Here is a 21,970-nt window from a genome sequence, read left to right as displayed (position 1 = left end):
TTTTCAGTCTAACAGCGCCCTCTATCGAAAACAAAAAACTAACACTTTAACTCTGCGGTTACTCAATACATTGACCCCAGTTTACAGGGAAATGGTGCTTGTGATCATCCAATGAAAAACTATTTTTACTGCTGAGAAAGCACTTTCTGAGGTTATTCTGAAAAGGGAAGTGCGTTGCATCTAAAGACGTTTTAAAGGATGGAAGGAATCATAAAGCTAGATATGTAACAGGCATCAACCGCACACTCAATTCAAAGTCAACGTTTATTGTGAACAACAGCAAAAGAAACAAACGAAAAACAAGAAGAGGATGACAAACATATATATGCATATCGTACAAAAAAGATACAGAGAAAGACAAGCAGAAAAAACACATTGGCAGAATCGAGTACCTCAGCAGCACGATGCAACAGTCTCTCAAGACATGCAAATAATCAAGGTACGAAAGGAACTCTCACGGTGCACATTTGCAGCGCCATTTGGTATTCATTTAATCAAAAACCAGAGTATTTAAATGAAACAAAACACTACACTACAACCCCTGCTGGCAGCACTTAGTGTGGCATATTGCACGTGATTTTAGCAAAAAAAATACGTATATAGGTAGTTTTGTAAGTTACCTTGGTAAAGAGGCATTGGCTAAGAACATAAATGTAAATAAACGTCTTCGACAGGCCATCTGCATGATGTCTAAACGAGCCTGGGACATGCAAATATTGGATCAGTTATGCAACAAATTAGCTTCTGACAGGAAATGGTTTAAAGTTGCCCATTTCCACCAGTAGTAACCCTGGTGACTGAAATGATAGCCATTTTAGTACAGTATACAACTGCCATAAAAACATATTTAAATCCTAACACGCGGTGGCTTCCAGTGTCTTTGTGGCTGAGAAAACAAACCCAGTATTAGCAGTATGTAAAAAATAGTGTGTCTGACCTCAGAGGCCGTCCCATACGATACTCCATGCAGTATTGTATGACATAAAACAAGAAAAAAACAACCAAACGAACGTTAAACACTCATATGTCGTTACCTGAATCAACAGTGACCTGCTCGCTTTCCTTGTTTGCTCTTGATTTGTCTAGAACTGTGTGAAAAGCATTTGACCCGGTTCACCACCCATATACTTTCCCTGATTACTCTGTAGTCCCTGATATGCGATGCCACAGTTCTCTTGTGGTGTCAGACAATACAGTTATAAAACATGGTCCTTTTATATGATCGTCGCACACATAAGCCACACAGAACACATTGCACGTATCATGAGCCTCATGAATCCATTCACGTAAAAAAGCATCTTGTATACATATATAGAAGTCATTTTTTGATCTATGATAGGGCTTGGATAAAACGAAAAAGCACAAATTAACAATAGCAAGAATTTAATACATACGATCAAAAATAGTATCACTAAAACCGTTTTAAATATGCTCTTGGTTCCTCAGGCACTGTAGTACACTCTGTAGTACAGAGTCTTATTCCGCCACAGCGAGTACGAGTTGTCAAACTTCAGCTGGTATGTACCTTCTCCTGGAAACTCGTGGCTTCCGTTCTGAACCGCCAGATGACTGTCCTGACGATACACAGGCAGGATTTCTCCCAAGTTCGAGTTGGCAGCTGATTTAGAGCCCTTCTCAATATCTCCAGGAACCACAGGGCCTATGAGGCAAAACAACTGACCATGTTATTATACGCAGTGTTGGGGAAAGTTACTTTTAAAAGTAATGAATTACAATTTTACGTCACTCCCTGAAAAAGTAACTAATTACGTTACTTAGTTACTTTTTAAGTAATGCGTTACGTTACTTTTGCGTTACTTTTAAAATCTGGGCAGGACTTGCTTCTTTGTTTTTAATATAAAACAATTCTAATGTAAAAGCCCTTTTACACCAAAAGTGAAATGAATTCATCTCAGGCTAAAAAAAAATATATGCAGGAGGTCACTCCTTAGCTATATAAAAAAAATGAAGCACAAATGTTAGTTTGTCTAATGTAATAATTGCATTTTACAAAGACACTGGTTAATAAAATGAATATTTGTTTTATTTAAAATATTGAATTATTGCAGGGTTACGTCAGAGTTTGCATTTCACCGTTTTTGTTAATTTTGAGGAATGCTGAATCTGTTTTTTGTGAGTGAGATGAATTAATGCATGTTCACATTTAGTCTAGAATACAGTAACATCATGTTCACTCCCAATTTCCTGACAGGAGACTTGTCAATCAATAAACGGGGAAAAAAGTAACTGGCGTTACTTATTTGAAAAAGTAACTCAGATATTTTCTTAGAAATTCAAAAGTAATGCATTACTTTACTAGTTCCTTAAAAAAAGTAATATTATTACGTAACTCACGTTACTTGTAATGCGTTACCCCCAACACTGATTATGGGGCCATTCACATATCGCGTCTTTTGCGCGCTCAAGTTCGTTATTTCAAATGCAGCCACACTCATAACGGAAGCGACGCGGTCGCGACGCGCACGTGGTGCGACGCGCTCGTTTTTTTCAGGCACGTCCGTGCCGCATCGAGTTGAACACAAGATTCAACCAATTAGCTTCATCCTTTCCCGTAATAACATCGAAAGCTCAGCCAAGATGGAGAAACAACTGATCATAGCTGTACATTTTTAAATAAATTTAGTAGCAGAGCTATAGCAAGTGATTTTTAGTGCTGGAAATCCGTTTGTCCTTTGATGAAACTTCCGCGTCTTCATTGAGAGTGCGGGTCATGGTTGCTTAGCAACGGCAGATGCCACGGGAGCGCAAGCTACAGAGCGCTTTGGAAATGAGGAAAAATCTGCGCCTAGCGTTTTCCACGCATTTTTAGGCACGATATGTGAACGGCCCCTGTAAGTATTCCTTATGCCAGAGATCGCGTTAACCGAAAATTGTCAGTCATTGACGGCCGTCCGTCTGAGGGTGATCTGAAGGGTCTGAGGGGTGTCTGAAATTATAGGCCTGAAATTACAATTATTAAGTTAGGATAGTTAGGGTATTTTGAAAAACTCCCATCTCATTTTCTTTTCCAACTTTTCCAATCATGCTACATCTTTGCATGTTCAGTTTGTAAACACTGTACTGCTGCAGTGATGTAGGATGATTCTGAAGTTGGAGGAGAAAATGACATGGGAGTTTTTTGACATACCCTAACTGTATTGAACTGGAAAACACAGAGGTCACGCAGAGCTAAGACAAGCATTTGAGGTTAAAAAGTATATAAATTGTCATTTTTATTAGAAAATAACAGATTGCGTCGCTAGATAAGACCCTTCTTCCTCGCCTGGGATCATTTAGAGCCCTTTGAAGCTGCATATAAACTGCATTTTGGATGTTCAAATTTACAGGCACCATAGAAGTGCAATTTCAATTACAATTTCTTTACGACTCAAGAAAGACAGACATTAATATTCTGGATGACAAGGGGGTGAATAAATTATCTGTATATTTTTGTTCTGGAAGTGAACTCCTTTAATGGGAAGACTAAAAAAAATTAAGTAAACAACTCACACACTTAGATATAATCAATTTGTTACTTCAAAATGAGACTTGAAATGGGATGAAAACATGATCTGTGGGAGTTTTCAGTGAGTAATCAGCTTGGTGAAACTGAAAGTAAATCTCTGTGTTTGTGAGTAATATTTACTGAGCTTTAATGACTGACGATCTGAAAAAATCAAATAATGGTCCAAAGTTAACCATTAAAAAGAATAGCTGAACATAAGTTCACAAATAAAATATACTGTTTAAATTGTTAATGCTTGAGTTATTATTTTGGAATAAATGTGAAATGTGAAAGACGAACTTGAGATTCATACTTGGCTTTAATAAAAAGAATATTAATTACACTGTTAATGTAAAATATATAGTTTATTTATTTATTTACTTTTTCTGATAGTGTAAGTAATGTTTATACAACCAACCAAAATGTGACTGGGGCATGGATTTAAATTTGATAAAAAATAATAATAATAATAATAATAAAAATAAGGACTTCGCCTTCTCATTTCAGAATGCCACTAATATATAATTTAATTTAATTTTTTTTTTTTTTATTGTAATACATTTTTAAAAATATTGTATGTTCACCAGGTCTGTATTAATTTGATAAAAAATACAGCAAAAACTGTAATGTTGTGAAATATTATTACAATTTAAAATGACCATTTCCTAATTTAATATAATGTAATGTATTCCTGTGAGGCAAAACTATATTTTTAAACTGAATCATTCTGATTTCTTACTACTATCAATGCTGAAAAAAGTGCTATGCAATATTTTTTGTAGAAATCATGATAAAGAGAAAGTCTACAAGTCAAATATAATATATAACACTTATATAATAATGTAAAAGACATTACTGATCAGGTTATTGCATTCTTGCTGAATAAAATAATGGGGGGGGTGACTGATTCCAAACTAATGAAAAATAGTATATATAATTTAGGAATATATACAATTGTGCTAAAGTGTCACACTGCAAAATATCCTAAAAGACCTAAAAAAAAAAAACACAGCCTTTTTGTTTATTGAAAATCTAACATTTTTATTTCATTATTTGGATCTGAGGTAAAATAGGACAGGTTTCGTAAGATATGAAACTTTGAGGTAAAATCTTGACAGGTTTCTTGAGATTCACCCAATTCACTAATTTGTTAATTACAATTGATGGTAACTGTGCTGATACACTAAGCACACAAGAGATGAAAAAAGTAGGGCTGCCCCCTAATAGTCAATTAAACGTTAGTCGACGAGAATAGGCTTGGTCGACCAAAATTTCATCTTTAAAGTGTCGCTTAAAAAAAAAAGTAAAAATCCACAGGAAGTAGCAAAGTCACGCAGTCTGTGACAGACAGATCGTTAACGGCTGGTCTATGAGGTAATATAGTACATCGGGCAGGACATCCTGCCTATCATTCATCAACCTTAAATATGGTTTATCATCTGAAATATCTAAGTAAAAGCAACTTTACTTGGCCGCAGAATCTAATGCTAACTTAGAAAAATGTGCGCTATTGAAGTTTGGGAGTGGAGTGTGGAAGCTGAACAGTACTGCGTTCACTGCATGACAGATGGAGGTGCCAGTGTGGTCACTTGCTCTTAAAAAACTGTCATTTCTGGTCACAAAGATCAGAGTAATACATCAACAAGTTGACAACAACAAGTTGAATAATGAAATCAAACAGGAAGTGATTTCTGCCTTCTCTGTCTCTGAACCTGAGCGTGTCAAAAAAAAATGAACTGAAACTCCATGTATATGGATGTACTATGGGTATACTTGCCTTATAGTAGGGCTGCCCTCGACTAATGATTTTTATGGTCGACAAGTAGTCATTCATTATAAGCTTTAGCTGACTAATCGCAGGATTACTAAAAATTTAAATCATAATAATGACCCTTTAATTGCCTACATAGCCTAATAAGCGCTCAAGCACATGCATGAAGCTTGCCACAGCACACCTGCAGGAGTAATGATTATGAATGTGTCAGGGAAAAACAATAAGGAGGCTGCATTAACATTTTAATAATTTATTAATAAAATAGTGCTTTCTTTGTTTTCAGCTTACGAGATGAAGTCAGAGACACTGTCTTATCATCTCCACAGTAGTGATACGCCTGTTTCAATGTTTCATACAGATTACATAATCTAAAAAATTTTTTTCCATTTGAATTGGTTTATTTGAAAGTAAACATTTTGCTCTCTACAGATATATTTTAATGTCTAGGCAGGTATACAATCAGTTAATTGTTTTTCTTGACGCGCTCAAGTTCACAGAGAGCGAGACGGCAGAAAGTGCATCCTCTTTGCTTTCATTATTTTACAAAAGCGCAATGTTTTGTTGTTATTGTGAGTGCACATGAATAAACGTAGAGTCTTTACAGATTCGAAATATGTATTACTCTTATCTGTAAGACCAAGAATGACAGAGCAAGCACACCAGCACCTCCATCTGTCATGCAAATCGGCCAAGTAAAGTTGCTACCACTTACATATTTCAGATGATAAGCCATATTTGAGGTCGCTGAATGATGCGAGTGAATGCGAGCATTTGGATGTGCCCAAATCAAATAGACCAGCCGTTAATAATCTGTCCGTCACACTTTGCCACTTCCTTTAGATTTTTATTTATTTATTTATTTTTCTGCAACTAATAAAAATTTGGTCGACCAAGCCTCTTCTGGTCGACTAACGGTTAGTCGACTATTAGGGGGAAGCCCTACCTCACATACATGAATAATATACTTTTAGAAAGCAAAATGTCTAGTTCAAATGGAAAACAGGTATTCTTAGATTATACAATCCGTATGAAGCATGCATACACTGAGGGGATGACGAGTCAGTGTCCACGACTTAATATCTTAACCCAAAAACAAAGAAAGCACTAGTTAATGAACAAATTATTAAAATGTTAATGCAACCTCCGTACTGTTTTCCTTTCCCTGAAACATTCATATTCATTACTTCTACTGGCATGCTGTGGCAAGCTTTTTTTGCATGTGCTTGAGCGCTTACTAGGCTATGCAGACAATTAAGTGCTCATTATTATGATTTAAATGGTTTATTAATACACGTGCGTTAAGTCTACTAAAGTTACTAGTCGACCAGAAACATCTTTAGTCAAGGGCAGCCCCTAGAAAAAGACACAGCAACTCCTACCAATAAATCTGAACAAAAGCAGGAAACAGGACAGGAAGAACTCCCTCACCTTCCAGGTCATCATCTTCATCCTCATCGTCACTGGATTCGCTAATATGGACAGTAATGGCTCGGCTGGTGACTGGTGACCAGTCGAAGTAAACCCCAAAACCAATGTCATAGCCATCTGTGGCAAACTCCCAGCAGACACGCTTGGCCTCGGGAACAGTGGGCACGTGGACGGTCATTATGTCTCCACGATATACCGTCACCACGCTGTCCTTCTGCTGACCCAGCTTAGTCTTCAGCTCCTTCAGATCCACGGAGGTCCATGTGGATGCTGGTTTCATTGGAGGAAGAGCTGCGAAGAGATAAGTGAGCACTCAATTGAAATACTTTCAAATTTGCACAGTTGTGCATGTATTCAAATCACCCCAAAATCAAAAGAAAACGACACTCAAGAAAATGAATGGCTAATAAACGTTTTTGTTTTGTGACTTTGTGTTCCTAATTTCTTCCCTGGATATACATACAGTAAGATTTTTAATGTTTTAATGTTTTTTTTGTTGTTGTTGGTTTTTTTTTTGTTTGTTTTTTAAGAATTCTCTTCTGCTGACCAAGCCTGCATTTATAATTATTATTATCAATATTTAAAACAGTTGAATATATTTTTTCAGGATTCTTTGATGAAAAGAAAGATCCAAAGATCAGCATTTACCTGAATTAAAAAGCTTTTGCAACATTATACACTGTACCTTTTAAAAGCCTGGAGTCAGTATCTATCTATCTATCTATCTATCTATCTATCTATATATATACATATATACATATATATATATATATACATATATACATATATATATATATATACATATATACATATATATATATATATATATATATATATATATATATATATTTTTTTTTTTTTTTTTTTTTTTTTTTTTTAAATTTTAGATAAACACTGTTCTTTTGAACTTTCTATTCAAAGACACCTTGAAAAAAAATTCTACTCAGCAGTTTTTTTTTTTTTTTTTTTTTTACATAATAATAATAATAAATGTTTTTTGAGCAGCAAATCATGATGACTTCTGAAGGATCATGTGACTGGAGTAATGATGCTAAAAATTCAGCTTTGAAATCACAGGAATAAATTACATTTTAAAATATATTCAAATAGAAAAGTTATTTTAAATAGTAAAAAATATTTCAGAATTGTACTATTTTTCCTGTATACTGGATCAAATAAATGCAGGCTTGGTAAGCAGAAGAGACTTCTTTAAAAATAAATAAATAAATAAATAATTTTTGAATGGTAGCATATAAATATATAATTTCAATATTTTAAAACGTACATATAAATAAAATTAAATTACACATATTTACATTAATATACATAATTTACAAATCAGAATAATTCAAGCAAGATGCACCTAATTGAAAATAATGTTGCTGCATAATTACACATTGGCTCAACTGGTAAAAAAAAAAAAAAAAAAATCACTACAGTATCACTACATTTATAAGGACAACAAAGGTTAGTAATATATAACCAATATTTAAAATAAAAAGACTAAATGTAAAAAATAAAAATATTAAATTAAATATTTATATTTATATTAAAAAAAAAAAAAATATATATATATATATATATATATATATATATAATATTAATAATTATATTCTATTAATAATTAAATAAGAATAATAATATTCTTTCAGCAATATATAGTTAATTAGCATAACTTTAGTTCACTGTGTAGCCCGGGCACATCAATTATGAAATAAACTGATGAGCAGTCATGAGTTGTGCATCGATTTGTATTGTAATAGCAATATCTTTTACACCATGTTTTATGCTGTCATAGCCCACATATCTGCTATATAACACAACTTTTGTACTACATACTGTAGTACATGGCCTATATAATTTACACTGCATGCAATTTTTAAAAGTCAAGTGACCTGTGACTTGAAAGAAAACTCGCATACGCTTATTCTGCTAAAACATGTCATATACAGAAAGATTCCCATATTTTTTAGAGTGTAAAAACTAGACTTTAAGGTTTTGAACGGCACATTACAAATCGCACAAACATTCTCCTTTTTTCTGACAGCTCTGTTCTCGAGGGGCAATGATGAAAGATGATGAGAAGATTTCCTGAGCTTAGCTTCACTTCTCTAATAGAGTTTGCTAACCTTTTTTCTCCCCAGGGTGTGAAGTACCGCTCTCCTGTGAGTCACCCGCCTCTGCCTTCCCAAGAGATGCGCTGGGCTCCTATTGACAACATCACAATACATACATACATCACAAGCACAGCGCTACAGCTCACTCATTCACATATATCTGACAGGCTTAAAATCACTGTACCTCAGTAGATTGCGTGGATTCTCTGTTGTTGCTGTTATCATCCATTTTAGCTTGGTTGTCTGGTTGGATTACCGTCCGGGAAACGTCTGTGCTTTGAAGTCTTCAAAATGAAAGTGGGAAGGATGAGGTTTACATACCTTTGAAATCTAAAATAACCATTGTTGAGCACTGAAAAACACCTGCACAAACCTGTTTAAAGGATTTGATTCACAGTTTTTTGACGTTATACCAGGGAAAGATGAAACAGACAGAGATGACAGTCTAGACTGAAGCTCTGAAGTCTCTAGTTTCTCCATCTCTAGAGCAGCAAACACATGAAATATATAAAACATCACAACATCTGATCAAAGATTCAGTCCATCCTTCAAACTCTTACCTGACTCAGAGGTGTCTTTCAATGAACCTCATGAAACTAAATCTGCAAGAAGAAACAAAACTGCATTCTAATGTTAAACACATACATTTGGACACAGAAACAAGGCTGTCGGACTACATTTTGAAAGCACTCGTTGTCAACTGACACGTGAAGCATCAGTTTTGACACGTCGAGTAACTAAAGTGAAATTCACCATCAAACCATCAATCTCAGCAGAGGTAAAAAAAAAAAAAAAAAAAAAAAAAAAAAAGGCTCGAGCACACAGCATATTTGCATTCAAGCCAAACCCGCCGTATGTGTTGAACCCACACGTACAGTATTGTTTCATAATGTAATGTACATACACGTACCTGCAGCGAGCGCTTGATGCTGTAGATGCAAGTGTTACCTGACAAATAACGTTAAACGCCCAGGAAGTCCGCTAATTTGTAAATACGTGTTGTGAAGAGTGAAGTCTTTCCTGAATGGCTGCCAGACACACGCAACCACACAAATACATAATAAAAGTCCCGAGAAATAAAACCGCTCAAACACAGTTTGAGAAGAAAACAAAACAAAAAAAAAAAAAAAAAAAAAAAAAAAAAAAACACACACACACAAAAACAGAACAAAAACTAAAAATAGATACATACATTTACACACACACACACACATATATATATATATATATATATATATATATATATATATATATATATATAAAGTTAAAGGTGAGTGATAACAGTTAAGACATTTATATATATATACACTACCGTTCAAAAGTTTGGGGTCAGTAAGACTTGTAATAGTCTTTAAAGAAGTCTCTTATGCTCATCAAGGCTGCATTTATTTCATGAAAAATATAGAAAAAAAAAAAAAACAGTAATATTGCAAAATGTTTTTACAATATAAAATAAAGTTTTTTATTTTAACATACTTTAAAATAGAATTTATTCCTGTGATGAAAAGCTGAATTTTTATCAGCTGTTACTCCAGTCTTAAGTGTCACATGATCCTTCAGAAATCATTCTAATATGCGGATTTATTATTAGAATGATCAATGTTGGATAATATCAACAGTTGTGCTGCCAAATATTTTTTGGAACCTGTGATTTTTTTTTTCAGGATTCTTTCATGAATAACAAGTTTAAAAAGTACAGTGTTTATTCAAAATATACATATTTTATAACAATGTAAATTATTTATTATTAACTTTTAATAAACTTTTAATTATTAACATACAATTAATTAATACATCCTTGGTGAATAAAAGTATTAATTTCTTTAAAAAAAAATACACAGTGTGTATGTGTATATATATATATATATATATATATATATATATATATGAAGAGTTCAGATGCAAAACCAGCTAGCAAGCAAGATGCACCTAATTGAAAATAATGTTGCTGCATAATTACACATTGGCTCAACTGGCAATCTGCAGTGTGAAAAAAAAATAAATAAAAAATTCACTACATTTATAAGGACAACAAAGATTAGTAATATAAAACTAATATTTAAAATAAAAAGACCACATGTAAAAAATAAAAGCATTTAATCATATATATATATATATAATTTTTTTTCAAGTTTAGGGTCAGTGATATATTTTTTTAAAGAAATTAATGGCTATTAATTAAATACTTTCACCAACTACTCACCAGCGATGCCTTAAATTGTATATAAGTGACAGTAAAGACATTTATAAAATTATAAATAAATAAGCTAAATATGTACAGTACTGTGCAAAAGTTTTAGGCCACTAGTATTTTCATCAGCTAAAAAATGGTTTAAAGTCAGTTAAAGTCGGTCTTTTGTTGTAGTGTGTCAGTAGGAAATATCAGTTTACATTTCTAAACATTCATTTTGCCATTAATCGTAATAATCCAGTGAGATTTTTGTGTGGAGCACAGGCTGTTGTCAGACTCCTTGTGCAAACCGAGATGTGATCTCTCCATCATTCAATCCAGTCTGTTTTAAGAAACAGAAAAAACGGAGACGGACTAAATCCAGAAGAACTGTGGCAACATCTCCAAGATGCTTTAAGAGACCTACACCTAAAAAGCTACAGCACTGTTACAATTTTTAGACAGTTAGGCACATAAAATGAGGATGCTGTCAAAAACAATGTCATAATAGATTTTCTTTATCAATGAACTTCTATTAACTAAAATAAATAAGCATTTGATGTGACCATCCTTTGCGTTTAGAGCAGCTTTTGCCCTAAGTGAACTTGTGCAGAGTTTTTCAGGTAGCTTTGCAGGTAGGTTCTTGGAGATGTTGCCACAGTTCTTCTGGATTTAGTCTGTCTCAGTTTTTCTGTTTCTTCATGTCATTCCAGAGACAGACTGGATGATGGTTCATTCAACAATGCCTTAAATTAATGAAAAGCTACAGTAATGACATGTTCTTTTGACCTTTCTAGTCATCAAATAATCCTGAAGAAAATGTATTAGGGTTTCCACAAAAATATTAAGCAATACAAATGTTTTTAACATTAATAATAATAATAATAAATGTTTCTTGAGTACCAAATCAGCATATTAGAATGACTTGATCATGTGATACTAAAGACTGGAGTAATGATGCTGAAAATTCAGCTTTGATCACAGGAATAAATGACATTTTATGAAATAAAATATATTTAAAACATTAAAATATATACATTAAAATAGTATAAATTGTTATAATATGCACAATATTGCAGTTTTTACTGTGTGTATGTGTGTATATATATATATATATATATATATATATATATATATTCATTCCTGTTTTTTATTTTTACTGTCATTTTATTATTTACACATAAACTAATCATCTTAAAATAAAATAAATACAAAAAAAAAAAAGTCTTACGTTTATTTTTCTTACATGTAGGTGTTTTACATATTACAATATTTGTGAGATAAGTGAACAGTTCTAGCGTTTTTGTTAATTAGCAGCATATATTCAGTGTAGATAAATGGCTTGGCACATTCAAATATACAGGGAAACATTTCAAAGTCATTTGGGCCTGTGTGACAAAAATCTGCAGAGAATAAAACACAAATATAGCACTCGGGCAGCTCAAAGGGATCCAGCTGACATGCTAACTCCTCCCCTGAGTTTAATTAACACCTATTTTAGACTTTACTTTACAAACACCTGCACAAAACAGCTGGATGAAGAAACAGATTCAACATGAACAAAAATGTACACACTGAAACTTAAATGTTGCACAATTTAATTGTGTCACTTTGAACTCAACAAAATGATGTCCTATCCTTCTGCTAAGTTTTAAAAAATACATTATAGTACATGACTGAAATGCAGTCTTGCAAACCTTTATCTCTTGACAACAAATCAGTCAATGGAGTGGATTTAGTTTGTACATCAACCAAACTGATCCATGGGAAAAGACTGTAAAACAGCAGAGACAAATTGTTATAAATTATTATAAAACAAGGTTGAATAATATAGCCATAATTCATTCTGAACAACTACGATGAAATGCTTTAGACTCACTCGTCTGGGTTATTGAGGTCAGACGCACTGGGTAAATTTACAAAACTGTGGTAAGTCAATGTCTTTGTCTCAAACAGCCCGTTTAGCAGCTGCAGAGTCTTTCTGGAGCTCAGCTTCTCTGCCGTGCACAGGTTGAGGAGACTGTAGAGCACAGCAGATACCCATCTCTGATCCAGGAAGAGGCCACCTTCAGCAAACAGTGCAAGTTTACTTAATGGAGTCTTATAGCTCACTGTATGAAAACCACACTGACTTAACATGACAGATGGCTATGGACATATCTGGAAGGGAATACAATGCTTGTATTGTGCTGCTTAAATGTGTGTTTAAGCAGCTAGTTATAAAGTTGCAAAAACTTCAATCATGCAACTACGATTAATTATGTTTCATTGAATTTTTTAAATAATTACATATGGCCTAGATGCAATTGTACAGTTTAAAAAATTATTCTTAGTGCATTTACACTACTGTTTAGAAGTTTAGAGTTGACAGGATTTTAAGTTATTAAAATTGTGTTTTGGTTTTTTTTTTCATATTTTTTAATAAATGGAAAGATCAAAAGAAAATAGATGTCACTGTCACGTTTGATCAGTTCAGTGCATCTTTGATGAACAGAAGTATTAATTTCTTTAAAGATAAAAAAATACTGATTCCAGATTTCTGAGCGGTAGTGAATAATATTAATAATAAAGATAAAAATAATAACTAATAAAAATAAAATAGATAAATAGATTAAAATCTATTTTAAATAGATTTTTTTCTTAATCAAATCAGTGCATCCTTGATTAATTAAAAAATATTAATCACTTTAAAAAATATTATTGACCCCAAATTTTTGAATGGTAGTGAACACTACTACTACTACTACTACTACTACTACTACTACTACTACTAACTAACTAACTAACTAACTAAATAAATAAATAAATAATAGATTAATAGACTAAAATCTATTTTAAATAGATTATGCCTTGGCTGTTATGTTTGATAAAGTTAATGTATCCTTTGACAAATAAAAACATTAATTACTTTAAAAAAGATATAACTGACCCCAACTGTTTGAATGATAGTGAATAATACTACTAACTAATTAACTAACTAAACAGATAGATAGATTAAAATCTATTTAAAATATTTTTCTTGACTTTTCTTGACAAATTCAGTGTATCCTTGATGAATAGAAGTATTAATTAAAACAAACAAACAAACAAACAAACAAACAAAAAAACTGACCCCAGATTTTTGAATGGTAGTGAATAATAATAATAATAATAATAATAGATTTTAATCTATTTACCTGTTTTATTTATTTATTTTAACTGTCACTTTTAATAAATTCAGTGCATCCTTGATAAATAAAATTAATTTCTTTAAAAAAATGACTGCCCCCAAATTTTTGAATAGTAGTGAATAATAATAATAATGATAATAATAATAGAAAAATATGTAAATAAGTAAATAAATAAATAAAACATGTTAATAGATTAAAATCTGTTTTACATAGATTTTTTCTTGACTGTCACTTTTAATCAATTCAGTGTATCCTTGATGAATAAAAATATTAAGTTCTTTAAAAAATGACTGCCCCCAAATATTTGAATGGTAGTGAATAATAATAATAATAATAATAATTTATTTCTTAGTTAATGTATTTTAATGTGTTTAATAATGAGAGATTTATATAGACATATTTTGAGGTGAAATAAAATGTATTGTTAAGGATACATCTGCAATTTTAACACACCATTCATTGAAGGAGGAACTGAGGCTGAAATAACTTCTTTATCTTTTAAAGCTGCGGTCACTTGATTGTGGAGAAGCCAAATTGCAGTCACATTATTGCAAGCCACAAACTCATACTGGGGTTTGATAAGAAAGCTGTGGTCAAGGAGCACAGCAAGCCTGAAATTAAAAAAAAAAAAAGAAGATGACAAGCTGATGCTTTATGATGGAATGACATTTTGTGGCTACTTATGAAGTTCAATAAATTAATATTTAGAGATGAAAATAATAATAATAATTATTATTATTATTATGTAATACAGAAAAAAAAAACATAAAAAATGAAAAATAACTAATAAAATTTGACATACATTCAGTCAACAAACAGATGTTAAAACACAGGCTATTTTTTCTTCTTCCATAATAAAAAAAAAAATAATAATAATAATGTGAAGCATGTTCATCTTAATACCTGTTGAGTGTCACTGCTGAGGTGAAGCCGTACACGAGACAGCGTGAAGGCAGATGGCAGCGGATCTCTGCGCAGACTTGAGGTAGTTGAGAGGGCAAGACACAGATAAAGAGCATGTCTGCCCATTTAGCCAATCTAATGTTGTCAAAGTAACACTCAACACCCATGTTTGAATATTCCCCTATGGACCAATCAAAGACAAGAGATTGTTTTAATAAACTAACAGGTCATGATGAAAATCCTGATTTATCTGTCATGTCACATGAGTTGTACAGTGTCAGACAGAACTGTCTGGTTTTAATCTTAATGACACCAGGGGGATTTTTACGATATATGAGCTAGTGGAAACTGCTCTTGACTGCACGATTACCATGACAAGAGGGCGCCAGTGCTCAAATGCACTTTGCATGAGTTTCTATAGCAACTCCTGTGTGCATGATTATGCAGCTTTGATGGGCCTCCAAGGATCCACGTGATCACTAATACGTCCAGTCTGACAGAGGAGGCACTTGAGGACAATCACAACTGACAGCTGAGGCATGTTTATAATCAAATACATACAGGTTTGTTGAGCATAAAGGACTTCTAAACTGCAATTGTTTTAAAACTGTAGATCTACATCTGTTTGGACCTAGCCCATATATTTTGTTTCCCAAATAAATCATTTAAAGGGGTCATGACATGAGACATCAAATTTGCCTTCATCTTTTAGTATATAAGTAACATTAAAATATCCTGCAAGTTTCAGAGCTTAAAACCTCCTCCTCATTACAAACAAAGCATTTATTTAATCAAGCTCCAAAAACAGCTCGTTTGGATCTGAGGTGCAAGGTGATGTCATCCGGGTGCAGTCGTTCACATAAACACTGCCTTTCAGAGCAACACATCGACGAATAGTCATCTCACCATAGGCCCTGCCCACTGCCATTCAGTCACTTAACGGCTCACACACTGAATGCAAGTGTGTTTTTTTTAAGTTTTTAAGCTTCCCAAATAAATTATTTAATAAATGTCAAATGAAACACTTTTCTAGGAATTTTTTATTCTTATTCTAACTTATTTACTAGCTGCTTACACGATCACAACTAAGCAGCCACTTATAAAGTTGCAAGAAAAAAATGTATATAAAATAAAAAATAAATAAAAATAAAAGAGGTTCTACGACTTTCTTAAAGAGGTCATCGGATGCAAAGTTCACTTTTTCATGTTGTTGGCAGTGTATGTACAAATCTACCCTATAATGATAAAAATCCATGCAGTGGTTTTTAATTAATCTGTAAAAATAATATCCCCTTTTTCAAATCAAGCCATTCTCAGATGCCAAAGGCCGCTCCTACGATAGTTGACTGACATGAGCGTCTTACCTCAGATCAGCTGTAACAATCCCATCTCCACTGTTTCGATGCCGAAGCAGGGATGTAAGTTAGACAAGAATATCTCAGATTGAGTGATTGAGGTGTTGTGTTGCTGGATGTAATAATGAACATAGTGGTCATCATTTACTCCCGACATCTGAGCCGCTGAAGATGCAGTGGATTAGGTTTGTTTGTGAAGGGAATGCGCCTCCCGATCTACATATATCCGTCTGTGTTCGCGCAAATCATTCATGATCCAGCTTCACTTACACCAGAAGTGAGTATAAGGTTTTTTTAATGAATCTCTGCAATCATCTTTCCTAATAACGTGCTAGTTAGCAAGTTTAGCGGCTAAACGTGGCTAAATGTGGCTAAAATAAACAGGCTCATCACTTCACAGAGACAGGAGAGGGGCGGGGCGAGCAGAGCTCATTAACATTTAAAGCAGCCTCGACCAGAACAGGATGATTTTTGCAGAGCTGATTTTGACAAGGTAAAAAGGGTGTTGTTTTACACAACCATTGAGAATTTTCAACCAAAGTATATTTTAGACTTTCATTAAGACCCTAAAGAATCATATCAACTTGTGGAAAATGGGCATCCGATGACCCCTTTAAAACAACTGATTCTGAGTGCACACGTTCGGGGTCTGTTTTTTATGTTTTTGAGATAGTTTTTACGATTTTTAAATGTTTTTGAAAGTTTCTTCTGCTCGACAAGGCTGCAATTATTTGATCAAAAACACAGTAAAAACAGCAATATTATTACAATTAAAATAACTGGTATCTATTTTAATATATTTTAAACTGTAATTTATTCCTGTGATGACAAAGCTGAATTTTCAGTATCATTACTCCAGTCTTCAGTGTCACACGATCCATCAGAAATCCTAATATGCTATTTTTTTGTTATAATGATATCATATTTGTAAAATTGTCTTTACTGTCACTTTTGATCCATGTAATTCATCTTTATAAAAGTATTAATGTGTATTAATGTGTATGTGTATATATATACACATACACACACACACACACATATATATGACGAAACCAGTCTTAAGTAGCACAGGTATATTTGTATCAATATCCAAAAACACATTGTATGGGTCAAAATTATTGATTTTTCTTTTATGCCAAAAATCTGTAGGATATAAAGCAAAGATCATGTTCCATTAAGATATTTTGTAAATTTCCTATAGTAAATATATCAAACCTTAATGTTTGATTTGACTAAGTTATTATTATTTTATTTGAACACATCAGATTCCAGATTTTCCAGATTGTATTTCAGCCAAATATTGTCCTATCCTAACAAACCATACATCAATGGAAAGCTTATTTATTCAGCTTTCAGATGACATATAAATCTCAATTTCATAAAAATGAACCATTATGACTAGTTTTGTGGTCCAGGGTCATATATACACACACACATACACACACATGTTTGTTTTTGTGAATTGTGGGGACTTTCCATAGGCTTCTATAGATTTTATACTGACCAAACGATATTGTCTATCCCCTAACCCAACCCTAACCCTAAACCTACCCCTCACAGAAAACATGTTTGCATCGTTACACTTTCAGATAAACATCATTTACTATTTTTAGGCAGGTCCCCACAATGTCAAAAATTTCAGGTTTTACTATCCTTGTGGGGACCAAATGTAGCAAAAACAAGTACACAAACACACACACACACACACACATGTTTGTTTTTGTGAATTGTGGGGACTTTCCATAGACTTCTATAGTTTTTATATTGACAAAATGATATTGTCTATCCCCTAACCCAACCCTAACCCTAAACCTACCCCTCACAGAAAACATGTTTGCATCGTTACACTTTCAGATAAACATCATTTACTATTTTTAATCATTTTTTTGCGGTCCCCACAATGTCAAAAATTTCAGGTTTTACTATCCTGTAAAACCTGAAACTATTTACTATCCTTTGAATGTAGCAAAAACAAGTACACACACACACACACAAACATACACATACATATATATATATATATATATATATACACTACCGTTCAAAAGTTTGGGCTCAGTACATTTTTTTATTGTTTCTTTTCTTTTTTTTCTTTTTTTTTTTTAAGAATTTAATACTTTTATTCACCAAGGATGTATTAAGTTAATAATTAAAAGTTTATTAAAAGTTAATAATAAATAATTTACATTGTTATAAAATATGTATATTTTGAATAAACACTGTACTTTTTAAACTTGTTATTCATGAAAGAATCCTGAAAAAAATAAAAAAATAAATCACAGGTTCCAAAAAATATTTGGCAGCACAACTGTTGATATTATCCAACATTGATCATTCTATTAATAAATCCGCATATTGGAATGATTTCTGAAGGATCATGTGACACTTAAGACTGGAGTAACAGCTGATAAAAATTCAGCATTTCATCACAGGAATAAATTTTATTTTAAAGTATGTTAAAATAAAAAACATTATTTTATATTGTAAAAACATTTTGCAATATTACTGTTTTTTTTCTATATTTTTCATGAAATAAATGCAGCCTTGATGAGCATAAGAGACTTCTTTAAAGACTATTACAAGTCTTACTGACCCCAAACTTTTGAACGGTAGTGTATATAGTAGTCAACATTTTAAGTGGATCAAAAAAGTTCATCAAAGTTGTCCTAAGACAAGAACAGGTATTGTCTCGGTTTTAGGACAAGGTTTTGATTCAATTCATATGTTGACTAGTGTGTATGTATGTGCATATATATATATATATACACACACACACACACACACATATACAAATATTAGTAAATAATATGTTTAGTAAATATATATATATATATATATATATATAATTTATTAAACATATTACTTACTAATATTTGAATGAATACAAAAGTGTAAATTTAATTTTAAGTTATTTATTTATTTATTCTTTACTCACTAACCTAATGTCTCAGGCCTTTTGGTTGAGATGTTGATGTGGCCTGGTTTAAGGCTGGATGAATGCAGTAAAGCCATCGCCAGCTGTTTACCCATGTGTCCTCCTCCCAGTACGCCAACGGACAGATGTGCTTTAGCAGTGCAGCCATTCTCAGCATTCACTTTCTTTCTGTGTGAAAATGTTCATGACTGTAGTAAACGGCGTCTATGTGGAAATTAGAGTCGTCTGAGACCTACAACAGAGTTTGACTCTTCTTACCTCAATATTCGGAAAAGTTCATAGGCAAATACCGCATGAGCACATCCACTGACAGTCAACCCAGCGGACCGACTGCGCAGATAAACCAGCTCTCGTTCGCCTTCACCGAGTCCAGCCTCAAACCCGAGAGAGGTTAAATTAAGTGTTAAGTCCAACATTTCAATAAGTAAGAGATAAAGTAAGAGGACCGGTTTCTATAGTAACCATTTCAAACTGTGAAACTAGAATCTATAAGACAAAAGCGCGCTATGGTAACGCTTTACGTCAGTTTTTTAAAATAAAAGTCCCAACTGTTTTATTTGCGCTTTAGAATTTAGAAACATATAATATACAGACACGTTTTAATGTTCAGGGACCTCTGTTGGCATGCTGAATGAAAATTTTATTCATAGCAAGTTTATAAAAATAAAATACAAAATAATTCCAACTGAAAAAACAACAAAACGAAAAAATAACACTGTACAAGGCATTTATGATACAAATAAAAATAACACAAATAATTACAATAATGTACAATGTCCCACCCCATAACATTCTTTTGTACACTGTACATTTAACTTCACAAACTGTGAACAACAATATGCAGTAAGAAAAAAATGAAAAATAAATAAAAAATTATACAGATGTATTATTTTCTTTCCTCATACTGTTAAATCATTACCTGTCATTTTGTGACAACTAATAATAGAGCAGTAATAGAGAAATTCAACATTCACAAGTTTCTAGTTTTGTTAATTCCCTTTGCATTGTTAGAGATGAAATGCAGAGAAATCATACTACACAGATTAACTGTGATCCATCGTCAAAACAAATACTGTGCAGATGCATGGAAAAAATAGAAGATCCAACAAGCAAAGAAGTGTAAATCTGTTTTCAAATAGTCTGTTTTAGATTGAAAATCAGTATACTAAATGACATTTGACTAATCACTAAATAGATTGCTTTTGTTTTACAGAAGGCAAAGAGTTTGTTAATAAAACTGAAATGAGAATCAGCATTTAAGTGTGTCCTGGAAAATTCAGTGCTGTTTTCTTTGTTAATTAACAGTGATCTGATAAACATTTGCCTGTAATCTCCTTCGGCCAAAGGATTTATTGCAGTGATGCTAGAAAACAGCTGTTTTAAGGTGATTGATTAGGTCAAAATGAAAATCTTATCTGCTTTAAATTCAACTATTATTACCAACAACTAACTATAATATACAAGGTTGTGATTGCAACTATGAATAGTGTCTGACCAAAGTGATGCAATAATAATAAAATATATTTTAAAAGAAAAAAAACAATCTTGCTACTGATGTCTTTTCTCTAATCCCTATATTTAATTTTGTGAGAAAATATTATTTTTATGATGCCATGTGCTGATATCCCTCATACACATTAATGCATATTAACCAGCTGGGGATTGAGTAAGTACACAGATGTTCTCTCTGCAAGTGCTGATATTAGGTTAAAACATTGTTAATGAGGTTAAGAGAATAAATTTAAGACAAACCAGAGGACAGGCAGGAAAACAAACATGAAGTCCCTATTTACAAGCTGACAGCACTTCTCAGGCTACAAACTCCAGGTATATGAAAAAGTGTAAGCTGTGTTTATTGTACATCGCAATGTTTTGTTCTTTTTCTGTAGCTCATGCAAAGAGTTGGCCTTCTAAGGGAAGTGGAAGCTATATTACAGCATTTTACAGGCGGAGAAGGAAGACGGCCGTGTAAGTGAATGTTCCAGTCTTTGAAGAGAATTAGCTGCATGCTTTTTAAAAATGAGTGACAAATAGCAGCCAAAAATTCTGAGGTTTTGGAATGTACATCTAACATTTGTTCAATTTTGTTTGATTGGATATATAATGTGGCACATATAATAAAACTATGTTTAATCTGTGATTATTGGCTACTGTATCGGTATCAGAACTCTTCGCATCAAATAAGAAAATGTAAAAGTATTGCATTTTTAAAACCTTCCCTTTTAACATTAACTTCACAGATCTCTGATACTGTATGCAATTTTTGATATGCATTTTCATATGCAAAGCCAAGACACCCAGAGAGAATCTGCAGACTTTTTGCTTGGAAACTGTAAAATGGGTTAACAATGGTAAATGCTTAACAGAGCTAATAGTACATCATTCTTATTAGTAGCTGAAAGCACAAGTCGCATTAACTAAAATATTTTATATTCAAAAATGCAATCTAGTATAGAACTTTGAAATAACCGATGGTTCAGTTTTAAAGGGAACCACAGGTATTAGGACATGTATGGCTTAATATAATATAAATAATATCTCTTACTTAAACAGGTAGTAGAAAACGATTTATGTTATTTTAAAAAATCCACATCTTTTTATACATATTTTGGA

At 32.7% G+C, this 21,970-nt stretch overlaps 2 protein-coding genes across 2 annotated transcripts; both read right to left on the bottom strand.

The window, feature by feature from the left end:
• Positions 1-246: 246 nt before the first annotated feature.
• Positions 247-9,896, bottom strand: tmed8 (transmembrane p24 trafficking protein 8). Its single transcript, XM_051134174.1, has 7 exons — positions 9,735-9,896; positions 9,385-9,426; positions 9,198-9,306; positions 9,009-9,108; positions 8,837-8,915; positions 6,708-6,998; positions 247-1,660 (listed from the first exon to the last, which is right to left on the bottom strand). The coding sequence occupies exons 3-7, from the start codon at positions 9,302-9,304 to the stop codon at positions 1,443-1,445; spliced, it is 795 nt and encodes a 264-aa protein (XP_050990131.1). The 5' UTR covers positions 9,305-9,306; positions 9,385-9,426; positions 9,735-9,896; the 3' UTR covers positions 247-1,442.
• Positions 9,897-12,209: 2,313 nt separating this feature from the next.
• On the bottom strand, positions 12,210-21,959 carry noxred1 (NADP-dependent oxidoreductase domain containing 1). The gene is made up of 6 exons (XM_051133318.1): positions 19,616-21,959; positions 19,362-19,525; positions 15,068-15,248; positions 14,618-14,775; positions 12,874-13,060; positions 12,210-12,768 (listed from the first exon to the last, which is right to left on the bottom strand). The coding sequence occupies exons 1-6, from the start codon at positions 19,771-19,773 to the stop codon at positions 12,639-12,641; spliced, it is 978 nt and encodes a 325-aa protein (XP_050989275.1). The 5' UTR covers positions 19,774-21,959; the 3' UTR covers positions 12,210-12,638.
• Between the last annotated feature and the right edge of the window lie 11 nt (positions 21,960-21,970).

This window comes from Labeo rohita, chromosome 17, assembly GCF_022985175.1.
Source record: "Labeo rohita strain BAU-BD-2019 chromosome 17, IGBB_LRoh.1.0, whole genome shotgun sequence".
Lineage (NCBI taxonomy): Eukaryota > Metazoa > Chordata > Actinopteri > Cypriniformes > Cyprinidae > Labeo > Labeo rohita.
Note: the sequence above shows the minus strand (reverse complement) of the source record. Positions and strands in the feature narration are given on the sequence as shown.